Below are 12,349 nucleotides of genomic sequence, written 5' to 3' on the forward strand. Positions count from 1 at the left end.
AGCCAGGTGGCACACTGGATAGAGCACTGGCCCTGGAGTCAGGAAGACATGAGTTCAAATCCGGCCTCAGACACATAACACTCACTAGCTGTGTGACCCTGGGCAAGTCATTTAACCCCAATTGCTTCACAAAAAAAAAATAAATAAAATAAGCAGCTTGAAGAGATCCTTATGTGAAATTCAGTGGCCCCCAATTTCTCTTTGAGTTTGACATCACTGGCCCAGAACACTTTGAGTCTCTGGGAAGAGAGCACCTTCACTACCCTATTCTACCTTTATATGATCCTTATCTGAGTAGGTGTTCTATCTCCCCTATAATTTAAGCTTCCTGGAGGTAAGAACACATTTTTCAATCCTGTGTTCCAGCCCCAAGCACAGCGCAGCATAGTTCAAAATAGGCACTTAAATGTTTGTTGGGTGGAATTACTGACCCTCCTGAGAGAGGTAACACATTAAGTTATTATTGGCCATTAATACCTGGGGGGAGAATTAGTCCATAAGATTAGCTTACCAGTCATGTCACAGGTCCAGAGGAAATGGAACAGGAGACTGGCCAAGGGAAAGCCAGGATATGTCAGGAACGTGGGGTGCTGCTTGAGCAAACCTGAGAGACCTGCGTGGCCAGGGGCAAGGAAGCTAGGGGAGAGGTGGAATCAGGCCAGGCCCAACAGTCTTGCCCCAGTGACCTTGCCTGAATAAGACCAGCCATCGGAATTTCAGAAATTTGGAATCTAGATTTTATTTTAGAGCCAGAAGGACCTCAGAAGTTGTCAGCTCCAATCCCCTGGCCTTACAGATGAGGAACCAAGGCCTAGAGAAGTTGCCTCTAAGTGAAATAGGTCCCCTGAGGCCAAATCCAATGCTCTTTCCACTGGACTACTATGTCTGACTCATGGCAAATAACAATTAACCACTAGCAATAATCCAGAATTTTCCAGTTTACAAAGTGTTTTCATTACCATGATTTTTCCAGAGATAAGATTCAAGTATTTTAGTTCTAATCTTTCAGATAAGGAAACTGAGACTCAGGGAGAGACAGTGATTTACCTCTTCTGAAACCAAATATTTTTTTTTTTTGCTAACATTTATATAGTCCTTTAAGGTTAGCAAAGTGCTTTATAAATATCTCATTTTATCCTCACAATAACCCTGGAGGATAGGAGCTATTGTTAACCCTGTTTTACAGATGAAGAAACTGAGGCAGAGGTTAAGTGACTTGCCCAGAGTCACATAATTACTAAGTGTCTCAGGGATTTGAACTCTGGTCTTCTCATCTCCATCCACTACACCAACTAGCAGCCAATATGGGTCCTCTTTTCACTATATACCAATATCTTTTCCTGCTTTTACACTCTCCTAACCATGATTTTCTCCATCTGTGAAATGGGATGAATGTCTTTTTTCCCTTCCCAAGGTCCTGGAGGTGTCCTGGGAGGATAACTAGGATAATGCTGGTCAAAATGTCTCAAGCAGACACCGTGAAAGAAGCAATATGAGTTCCAAGTATTATCCCAAAGTTTTTCTTTGGGTGTGTTTCCTGACCCAGCCCAGCTACCACAAGCTAAGGATTTATTTTCAACTCACCATTTTTTTTTCACACTTCTCAAGTAAGATCTGGCTGTCATATTTTGGCCCTGGTTTCAGCCAGAATTTGTAGGTTTGAAACATGCTGAAGATGACAGAGTGATATACTGTGAAGAGCCCCAGTCTTAGACTGGAAGACCTGGATTCCATTTCTGGATATGTTGTTAGTTCTGGGACCATATGCAAGTTGGTAATCCTCCCCAGAACCTCAGTTTCCCTATCTGTAAATGGGACTTATACTACTCAAACCCCCTACCTACCTCATAGGGTTGTTAAGAGAAATAAGGTATAGAAAATATTTTATAAGTATCAAATACTTTTTAACGTGATTTCTAATACTACCTGCAGTCCCCAGAGTATAAATGCTCTTTGGTGTCACTGTCAGAGGCAAAATCACTCAGCTTTATAGGTTATGTATATGATGCAGTATTGTGACTTTCTTTCTCTTGTTACATAGCCTTGAGAATCATGAACTTCTTTTTTTTATATATATGAAAAACCTATACCAGGTAAAATACTAGGAAACTTAGCAAGATTTCAAAGGAGACTTAGCAATGATCCCCTCGTCAAATGCTATCTCATGCCTTTCTCACCACTCTCTTCTCCTGCTCCCCTATCGCCCTTTATCGTCCCACACATCCCCACAGGTTTCCATGGAAACTAAACAGAAAGGGAAGGGAGAGGCAAAGAATATTAGGCTCCCAGGTTTCTCTCAGGTGGGCATGCATGCATTTTCATATTTGCATTACAGCTGGTAGTATTTAATCTTCCTCAGATCATGGAATTACAGCTTTAGAGATGGAAGGGATTGTGAAGATCACTTAGTCCAGGAAACTGAGGCCCAGAGAAGTTAATAAGTGATTTGTCACAGGTTACATGGGGAGCAAGTTGCAGAGCATAGGATGAGGAAGATGAAGTATGGGTAATTATTAAATGGTAGGGAAATTATGGACTCGTATATGTGCTAAATTCTGTGTATCTGTTAAAGATTCAACCTTCTAGGAAACATTTAGAAGGAGGCACCAGACTTTTTGGCCATGACAACAAATGGAGAGTGCAGAGACCCCAGACAAAGCCAGTGCATTTAATGGTGGGTAGATTATAAGAATCCTGGGTGCTACACCTAGCTGCATCTCTTCCTGTGGGAAAATAAAGGAATTGATTACACCTATCTCTTGTTGAATAAGGAGGGAGAAAATCAGCTACATATAAGGAAGGACCCAAGAGTCTTGGACCTCAGCCCATCTTCTGATTCCCACAGGGCCCTGATTGGCAGGAAACGTTTCAGAGCAGATGGAGGGGAACAGCTCTGGTGGGATTCAGCCAAATGAGGAAGTGACTAGAAGTCCTGCTTAGAGGTGGAGGGTGACTAAGCATCTCAGAGTCTAAGTGGGTTCTCACGAGCTGGACAAATGGGGAAGTAGAAAATTAGGGCCACTCGGGAGAGTTCAGATGAAGAGCAGCAGAACCACCCAAGGACGGCCACGAAGGAAACTTGACTATTGTTCTCAAGGGGAGGAGAGAACAGGTGCTAACAGGGACCATCTCGTTACGTGGCTCCCATTGCCCTTATCTGAGGGCAGCGCGGGGTGTGTTGGCTTCCAGACATAAAGCAATGCAACAACTTTTGGATGCCAGGAAAAGGCCCAGAGTACCTCAGGGCTCAACTAGAACCAATAGGAGATTGTCCTGTCATCTATAGGATGGAATGGTTGGTCCTGAGGAAATAAGGATATTTCTAAATTACCTCATAAAGTAAGGAATGAGTGAGGAATGAGTAAGAAGGAGGAGTCTAATTCAGTAAGTCTAATTGTACCATCCAGCAAGAGGCTGGGGGTGGGTGAGAGGAGAGTAATGCCTGGTCTCTGGAGTTTATTATCCTTAACATACATGCATCCCAAGAGACTGGGCCATACTAATCAGAGTGATTTTCACTGGTTAAAAATGGCCCAGTCAACCTTCACTTCTTGTTTCTAACCAATCCAAATGGTAATTGTGAATAGAGTTGGGTCCGTAGACCAGAAGACCTGAGTTCAAATCCACCCTCAGACGCTAGCTTTTAGACTCGGGACAAGTCACTTAACCTCTGTCTGCCTTAGTTTCCTTATTTGTTAAATGGAGATAATAATAGCACCTGCCTCCCAGGGGTTTTTGGGAGGATCAAATGAGATGATATTTTTGAAGTTCTTTGTAAATTTTAAAGCATGATATAAACAGTAATCATTATCATTAATGAATGCAGAGCTAGAACAGATCTCTAAGGACATTTAATCCGACTTAATTGTTTTGCAGATGAGGATATTCATCCTCTAGACTTAATTCCTGCCTTTGGCCCTTCCTGGTCACTGCATGGTATCATAGGGGAGGGATCATTTTATGTGAATGTCTTCCCTCTCTAGTTGGATTTCAAGCTAGAGTTCTTGTCTAGGAACATGTGGCAAGGGGCTATAGAGCATGAGAATATGACATTTCTCTGCTTCACTGAGCTTCAAACACTTATTAAAAATAATTCTTTCTCTGGAGGGTGGCAGGACTGGGTGGTAATGCAGACAGGCATTTACCTTACACATTTTATTTATTAGATCTTTAATATGATACCCCACATTAAAGTAAGCCTGAGGATACAAAAAAAGATAATGATTCGTTGAAATGCTTAAATCATCTGGCAGCAGTAATAACAGCATATCCAAATAAAAAATGAGTAGTTTGGACAGTGTTTCTCCTAAAGCCACTCCCTCAGAATAAGTGAATTTGAAAACTTAGTGTTTTCCTTCAAAGAGCAAAAACTCTGTGGGATGATGATAGAAGAAAGAAAGGAAACAACCATTTATTAAGCACCTACTATGTGCCAGGCACTGTGCTAGGGGCTTTACAAATATCATCTCGTCTGATCCTCATAACGAGCCTGGAAAGTAGGTGCTGTTATTATTCCCATTTTACAGTCGAGGAAACTTAGGTTAAGCGACTTGCCCAGAGTCACACAGCTAGTACGTTTCTGGGGCTGAATCTGAACTCAGATCAGCCTGACTCCAGGCCATGGACTCTGTCCACCGCGCCCCCTGGCTGCCTGATAGAGTGGGAGTGTAGCTCTACTCCAGCCCTGTGGGTGCAGCACACACGCAATCCCCAAGGACAGATGCTAAGGCTATTGGGAGTCAGTGGAAGGGGGTAGCCTCATGATTTGTGCCCTTAATCCCATATGCTCCCATCTCCTTCAGGAGAACTCTCGTTGTCTCAGCTTCATTCTCTCCCAATTTACTGGCTCCATCTCCATCTAAACATCTTCCATTCTATCCATTCTAAAACAAAAAAAAAGCCTTCCCGTGTGGAAAACAACATGGTGCAGTGAAAAGAACTCTGGATTTAGAGTCAGAAGAACTGAGTCTGAAACCCAGCTGTGCCCTTTATGATGACCTGTGTGACTTTGAGCAAGATACTTAACCTCTCTGAGACCATTTCTTCATCATGAATGGGAAAAAAGCATTTATTAGGCGCTTACTATGTGCAAAGCACTGTGTTAAGTGCTGAGAATACAATAAAAAAAAAAAAAAGAGCCCTAGTTCTCAAAGAGCTGACCTTCTAATGGGGGAGACAACACGTAGGATTTAGTTGGAAGTCAGATGAAGAGGTCCCATAGTCCTTCAGGAATGTCAGTCAAGTGGTGGTCATGCATCTTCTTTAATTTTATTTCCAAATGATAAAAGAATATCTCTCTTTAAAATGAAAGATTTAGGGGCAGGTAGATGGTGTAGTGGATTGAGCACCAGCCCTGGAGTCAGGAGGACCTGAGTTCAAATCCAGCGTCAGACACATAACACTTACTAGCTGTGTGACCCTGGGCAAGTCACTTAACCCCATTGCTTAGCCAAAAAAAAATAAATAAAATGGAAGATTTGGAATAAGCAACTTTTCAGATTCCTTCCATGTCTAGGACAGTGATTTTGTGATCCTATGTTGGAAAATAGAGGGGTGGGAAGGCAGAGGCAAATTGCAAGGAGTCTGATCTGGAGGTGTGAAGAGTTAAGTCTTATCCTTTCTCTTTCCCTCTTTCCCCTCTCCTTCTATGAGTAAATCATTTCTCAGTGCTTAGCCATTTCAAACCACCTCACCCCCACAAAGAAAGTGTGAGGATTCACAGGATGAGTTGTGTTGAAACTCTTTGGAAGGAAACGTGTAAGGTGAAAGTTTAAAAAAAATGAATTTAGTCGTGCTCACCCTGGACTGAGCTTCTGGGAGATTTTCATATGTGTTTACTTTTTTCTCTAGTTTGCCAGAAGGCATAATCAGTTCAAAACATAGTCATTTAATGAAATTAAAATAGTGCAAAAAATTTTGCAATGGAAACTTTCCTTCCCATAATGTAAGGAAATGTCTCACAGATATATAAATATAGATACGTATGCATGTATGTATGTATGTGTATATATGTGTATGTGTGTGTACATGTATATGTGTATGTATATATGTGCATATACACACATATATAAATGCATGTATGCATCATCAGGGTGGAGAATGAGCCTACATAGAGATCATGAATGAGGGACCCACACATGGGAAATAGGTAATCATGAGTAACCTTGGAGAGAATGTTTTCATTTGAAAGGTGGGGTTGGAAGACAGAATGAAAGGACTTGAGAAGAGGGTGGATGATGAGGAACAAAAAGGCAAGTGCAGAGTACTTTTTCTAGGAGTCTAGAAGTGAAAGATGCAGGACCATAGTTTGCAGGGAGAATAGAGCCACATCTTGGGAAAGTCTTTTTTAAGAATGAGGAGAATTGGATATGTTTGTAGGCAATGAGGAAGGAACCAGTAAATGGAGAGAAGTTGAAGATGAAAGAAAAAGAGTACTCTCAAAGGCGATGGGATAAAGGGCACAAATTGAGGGATTCAGCCTTGTTAAATAGAAGGGCCACGTGATCCTAAGACTGAAGCAAAGCAGGACAGAATGGGTGAAAAAAGAGATTTTTGAGTTGCGGAATAAAACAAAGAAATCAGCATTTATTAAGTGCCTATAAATATGCCAGGTGCTGTGCTGAATGCTTTACAAATATTATCTCATTTAATCCTCACAACAACCTTGAGAGGTAAGTCTTTTACTGTCCCTATTCTAAAAGCGAAGAAACTGAGGCAGACTGAGGTTAAGTGACTTGCCCATGTCGCACAGCTAGTTCTCAGGCCAGATTCGAATTCTAGTCTTCCTGATTCCGGGACCAGTGCTCTATCCATTGCATCACCTAGCTGCCTCTAAGTTGATAAAAGATATGAGATAAGATAGGTAAGAAAAAATTGTGGATGGAAAAAAAATTAGAAAATTTGGACTCTTGGGAATGTGAGAGTTGATCAGAGAAGGCTAAAAGAGCTGACCTACAGAAGGAAGGACACAGCTCAGGTTGGGTAACATGAATTTGGGGTGGACCAAGGCTACAGGGTTTCATAACATCTTCTAGTACCATTCTTCTATTTAAGAGTTGGGGCAGGGAAGGCAGGTAATTGGTGTGGTATGGGGTTGAGGGTGATAAGATGTGAATTCTGGAAGGACAGGGAACAGAGTCAAGGATAGTAGAGAGGGCTAACTGAACTCATTATCTTGAGCCTAAAGGGAGGAAAGTTGAGGCCAGAATAGGAGTAATGGATTATAAAAAATAGACAGCAACGAAGACACTAGAGGTCATGGGAAGGAGGAAGAACAGTCTTAGGAAATGCCTAGAAGGAAGAATGAGGCAGGTGCAGAAGTGGAAAGAGAGGGGATTATGGTCAGTGAGGAAAATTTCCTAAGATCGTGAAAGTAAAACAGTTTGAGGTTATGGTCAAATCTAAGATATGACCACCCCTATGGGTGACTGTGATGGAGTGGGAATGAATGAATGAGAATTTCTTAAGTGCTTACTATGTACAAAGCACTGGCTGGGGGGAGGGGGCCTACAAATAGAAAAGTTGAGACTGTCCCTGTTCTCAAGGAGCCCACGTCCTAATGAGGAGAATAGCACATACAGGAGGTTTCAGCTGCAAGTCAGATGGGGAAAGCCCTGTCTCCTTAGGGTACAATAGCAAAGCAGATGGTAATGCATCTTCTTTAATGTTATCACCGCTAATAAAAATCATATCCATTTCTGATATTGAGCCCTTTGATCATGCCAAGGACTCTGGTGATGAAAAATTTCCTTTCTGAGCCTTCAGTAGCTATGACTGCAGATGCTACAGAGGAAGCTGCCAGGTCCAGTCTCCTCAGGGGTTGTGTCCTAAGATGATAGTTACAGGTGTCTGGGAAGGCTAGGGGTTGGAGGAAGAAGGGTCTGACCCTCCAGAAGATCTTTGGCTTACCTGACTATTGTGGCAGTTGGTGGTGGCAAAGAAGGTGGCCTCCTTTTTCCACAATGACTGCTCCCCCTCAATGATGGTCATGGGGCTCAGGAATTGAGAAGGCTAATGAACTTGGAGATCAGGGTGTTCAAAGGAATACCAGGTAGAATATGGAAATCATTGAGGATGAGAGAAGGGAATGGGTTGGAGAAAGAAAAACTGTGAGCCGGGTAATGTTGGTGACAAAAAAAAAAAAGCCATGGAGGTCAGTAGATGATAGCATCAAGGATCTTGACAAGAAGATGGATAGAGTGAACTTCAAAGGAAGAGAAGCTACTTGATCATTAAAAAGTTCTGTAAGTGGTAGTAGAGAGTAAGAGGTATGCCAACTCCTGGCCCAATGTCTCACCAATGGAGAGGATAGCAACATATCAGATGTTTTTAGAAGAAGGTCAGGTTTCTGTGGGCATCAGAAGGTAAAAAAGAGTGTGAGAAAAACAATTATTACAATGATATCATTTTATCATTTTTTATTATTATATATAATTTTTAATGATATATAAATGTTATCATTTATATAGCAAGGTACTTTTATAGGATGAAGGGATGTTCATTAACAATAGAATGGGATCCTAGTGGAAAGGGAAGAAAGAAATGGGGAAGGACTAAGGAAGGATATGGCCAGGCTGAATAGGGATGAGATTAACCAGAGAGATTTCAGGAGTGATAGAACAAGGACAGAGGAAAGTATGGAGAAGTCTATGGACTAAATTGGGCCAATTAGAATTCTAGTGTAAAGGTTTCCTAGGTAGAGTCCTTTCAGTCGGTTGGAGTAAGGAATAGGAGGGACAATGCTAATGGTCACCAGGAAGGAGGTCCTAATGGTTGTTGTTTCTACAGATTCCACATCCAGATGGAGCTGGTAGTAGTAGCTGGGACGGTTAGGTAGCAGCCTATAGTCCCAGGCAACACGTCTTAGGGGCTTCCATTCCTTAGTATTCTCCATTTCAGTCCTTTGTGGATCTGGAGCCAAGTCCAGGGCTAGAGGCTGGAGTAGAATAGTATGAGGAGTGGCAATGGTACTTGGGGGCATCACCAATGGATGTTTTCCTTTGGGTTTCAATTGTTTTCCCTTGGGCATCAATTTTCATCCTGAAATATAACCTCCGTGAAGGCAGAGACAGATAATATCTTACCTAAACTATCTATATCCCCCAGTACCTAAGCAGCTAGGTGGCATAGTGAATAGAACACTGGACCTGGAGTCAAGAAGAGCTGAGTTCAAATCCTGCCTCAGGTACTTATTAAGTAAGTGACCCTGGCAAGTCACTTATTTCTGTGCTTTATTTTCTTCATCTGTAAAATGCAGGTGCTATATTCAGTAACCTCTAAGGTACCTTTCAGCTCTAAATCCATGGTCCTGTGACCTCACGTGGTGCTCTGTAGACAGCAATAAATTTTTAATCAAACTGAACTTTATTTAACAATAGTATCCTATCTCTGTGGCTCAAAATAATTCTTGAAAGTTTTGCAAAAATGTAATTTATTCATGTGAATGCTCAAGAAAAATAGTCACATTTTGGTATTTTTAAAAGAGTAACACAGGGAGAATAAAATACATATATTAACCAATCAAAGCTACACAATCCACAAATTGTTCAAGACCTTAATAAAAAAGTTGGTGATGAAAACAAAGATCTACCAGTTATTAAGTTGAACCCAAACTCCTAGGTCCTAAGCCCAGCTAATGCATGGAGTCCTTGATTACTTGGTACAATTCAGAAAATTATATTTTCTTTATTTCCCTTATGACTTTGAATGAGGTCTGGAAAGGAATGTCAGGCTCTTCACCTGGTGACCTTAAATACTCATTTGTGATTGAGGGCTCCTGTCCTCCGTACCAGCCAATCTGCAGATTGAGCTGCTTTTTCCAAAACCAGCATGCAGAATTCTAGTGCAGAAAGCAGTCCAAGGCTAGACTAGGAATGCGGAATTCTGAAGAGGATTCCGTCAGTCTTCAGCTGCCTCTGTTGGAGATTTGACAGAGCATAGGTTAGCGGATTCCGCAAATAACCCCCAGCTCCCACATTTACCATCAGCCCATCCTCCTCCCTCACAGCCATCTGGTGACGAAGGCCAAAAAGGGATTGATGAGAGTTTCCCTCTTCTCCCTGCCTCTTGTCACCTTCAGAGGGAGATTTTAATAAGCACTGAAACACTCCAAATGATGGGGGTTACAAAGGCTGAGGAAGAGGCAGGGAGAAGAGGCAAGAGGAGGAAAGGGGTGGGGAAAGGCACATAGAGGCTCCAAATAATTTAAAAACTTGAAAACAATCCCGCCCTGATAGCTGGTTTGTATTTCTGTTGGGTTATCTCCCCTGCCAATGCCTAATGCATATGCTTCAATTTACTTTTCTAGACACAGATGGAAATCTATGTCGGAGTAACCAGCTGCTACAAGTGATGCTAACCATGCATCGTCTCCTCATCTCCTCCACCGACTTGCTCCAAAAGCTCATCATACTATATCCTTCAGCACCTTAATTTGTGTTTTCATGCTGGGCAGAAAGGGGAAAGAGAGGGAGGGGGAAGGGAATGAGTATTTACGTAGTACCTACGACAGAGGCAGCTGGTGGCTCAGTGGATAGAGCATTGGGCCTGGAGTCAGGAAGACCCCAGTTCAAATCCAGCCTCAGACACTTCCTAGCTGTGTGACCCTGGGTGAGTCACTTAACCTCTGATTGCCCAACAAAATAAATCTACTGGGGAAAGAAATGGCAAACCACTCCAGTATCTTTGCCAAGAAAATCCCAAATGGGGTCATGAAGGGGCAAACACGACAACAATAACAAGAACCTATTATGTACCAGCACTATGTGCTAAGAGCTTCGAAAATATTGCTGCAGGAGGCGATGATGATGAGATGTGTTGTAGGACACATCGCTGTTCTTTAGTCTCCCTTCCCAGGAAGTCACTTAGAAGCACCAGAGGGCTCCCCGAGACTCCCCGCAAGCTGAAGATCAGCTCCTGAGAACACAAGTGGATGAGATTAGCCGGAGTACACATCTGAAGAATGCTAGGTGATGTTGCCTATGTTATCTATGACCTGAAGGGTAAGACAAATAAGCTACAGCTCTCTACCTGGCCAGAGGAAGTACATACAAAAAAAGCAATGTCACCTTAGTTTGTAGACTCAGAGGATCATAGCGCTTAATCTCATCTGATCCAATGTCCTCATTTTACAGATGAGAAAACTGAGGCCCAGAGAAGTCACAGAGGTAGAAAAAGTCAGAGGATTAGGTCCTCAGACTCCAGAGTTAGCATCTTTTCTACTATACCTTTCTATCTCCTCTTGTTCAATCCGAAGTTATTGGTTCAATGGAAAGGATAGCAGCCTCAGAGTCAGCAGACCTGGGTTCAGATCTCACCTCTGAGGTTCACTACCTGTGTTACCCTGGGCAAACCATTTCTCCTCCCTCAGCTTCTTCATCTATAAAATGAAAGGGAGTAGACTAGATGCTCTCTGAAGTTCTTTCCAACTCTAAAGCTGTGATCTATTTAGCACAGTGCCTAGCATATAGCAGGCCCTTAATAAATTCTTGTTGACTGACTGGTCACTGATGATGATGATGATGATGATGATGATGATGATGATAATGATGATGATGATGATGATGATGATGATGATGATGACGATGACGATGTCATGGGTGCATCTCCAGGTCTAATCATTATTACTGCCCAGCAGACCAAGGAGGATAATTTCAATAGGTTATTCAAAATATCAAATTTCAGGAGATTCTCATGGGCAACATGACATTCAAACACAACTCAATGGAAATTTCTTTGAGGAAATTTAAAGTCCTTGTCTATTTTGGAGTGTGGGTGATGGAAACTCTCACTGCTAACTGTTATCTGAGTAAATGTTGCTGCAGAAATCCAGCAGTAATCACTGGACCTTCTCATGCACAAGGATACTAAGAGAAATGAAAGATTTCTTTTTTCCTAACAGCTAAAATTCTTACACACCCCAAAGAAGTAGACAGGGAGATGTGGGAAGGTGGTGTGTGAGAGATATTTCCATTTCTCAGATGGTGGATTTCGCTAGCATGCCTGTCCTGTCTTCAATTTTCCCATTTATTTAGGAAGGCTGAGGCTCTGAAGAAAGCTTGCAGATGTCACAAGCTTTAGAAGCAACAGCTTGTATCGTGCAGGCACATGCAGGAAGGCTGGCAGCTGGCCAAGAAAGCCTTGTTTGTTTCTCTAACTTTTTTTTCAGGTGTGAAACTAGTAGAGATAGGAGATCCCCCTGTACTGTCTCTACCCACACTCCCTACCCCCCACCCCTACACTGCTTCATTTGCAAAATGTGGTCTTGGAAGTAGAAAGAGGCTGGTTAAGTGTTTTGAGACTTTAGCAACAGTAAAATAGGACAGCTGCCCTAAAACCCAAGGGACCCAGT

The 12,349-nt window shown here is 42.2% G+C and overlaps 1 protein-coding gene across 2 annotated transcripts in view; it reads left to right on the plus strand.

The window, feature by feature from the left end:
* Positions 1 to 12,349, plus strand: part of RASGRP1 (RAS guanyl releasing protein 1) — a 112,786-nt gene that overhangs the window by 58,060 nt on the left and 42,377 nt on the right. Inside the window, exon 3 of one of the 2 annotated variants that reach the window (XM_027869885.1) lies at positions 10,307 to 10,412. The exons of the other annotated variant lie outside the window; for it this stretch is intronic. Coding sequence (XP_027725686.1) covers positions 10,307 to 10,412 — 106 coding nt within the window. The remainder of the gene's footprint in view (positions 1 to 10,306; positions 10,413 to 12,349) is intronic. 2 annotated transcript variants of the gene reach the window in all.

Source organism: Vombatus ursinus, unplaced genomic scaffold (assembly GCF_900497805.2).
Source record: "Vombatus ursinus unplaced genomic scaffold, bare-nosed wombat genome assembly UNPS02014794.1, whole genome shotgun sequence".
Taxonomy (NCBI): Eukaryota; Metazoa; Chordata; class Mammalia; order Diprotodontia; family Vombatidae; genus Vombatus; species Vombatus ursinus.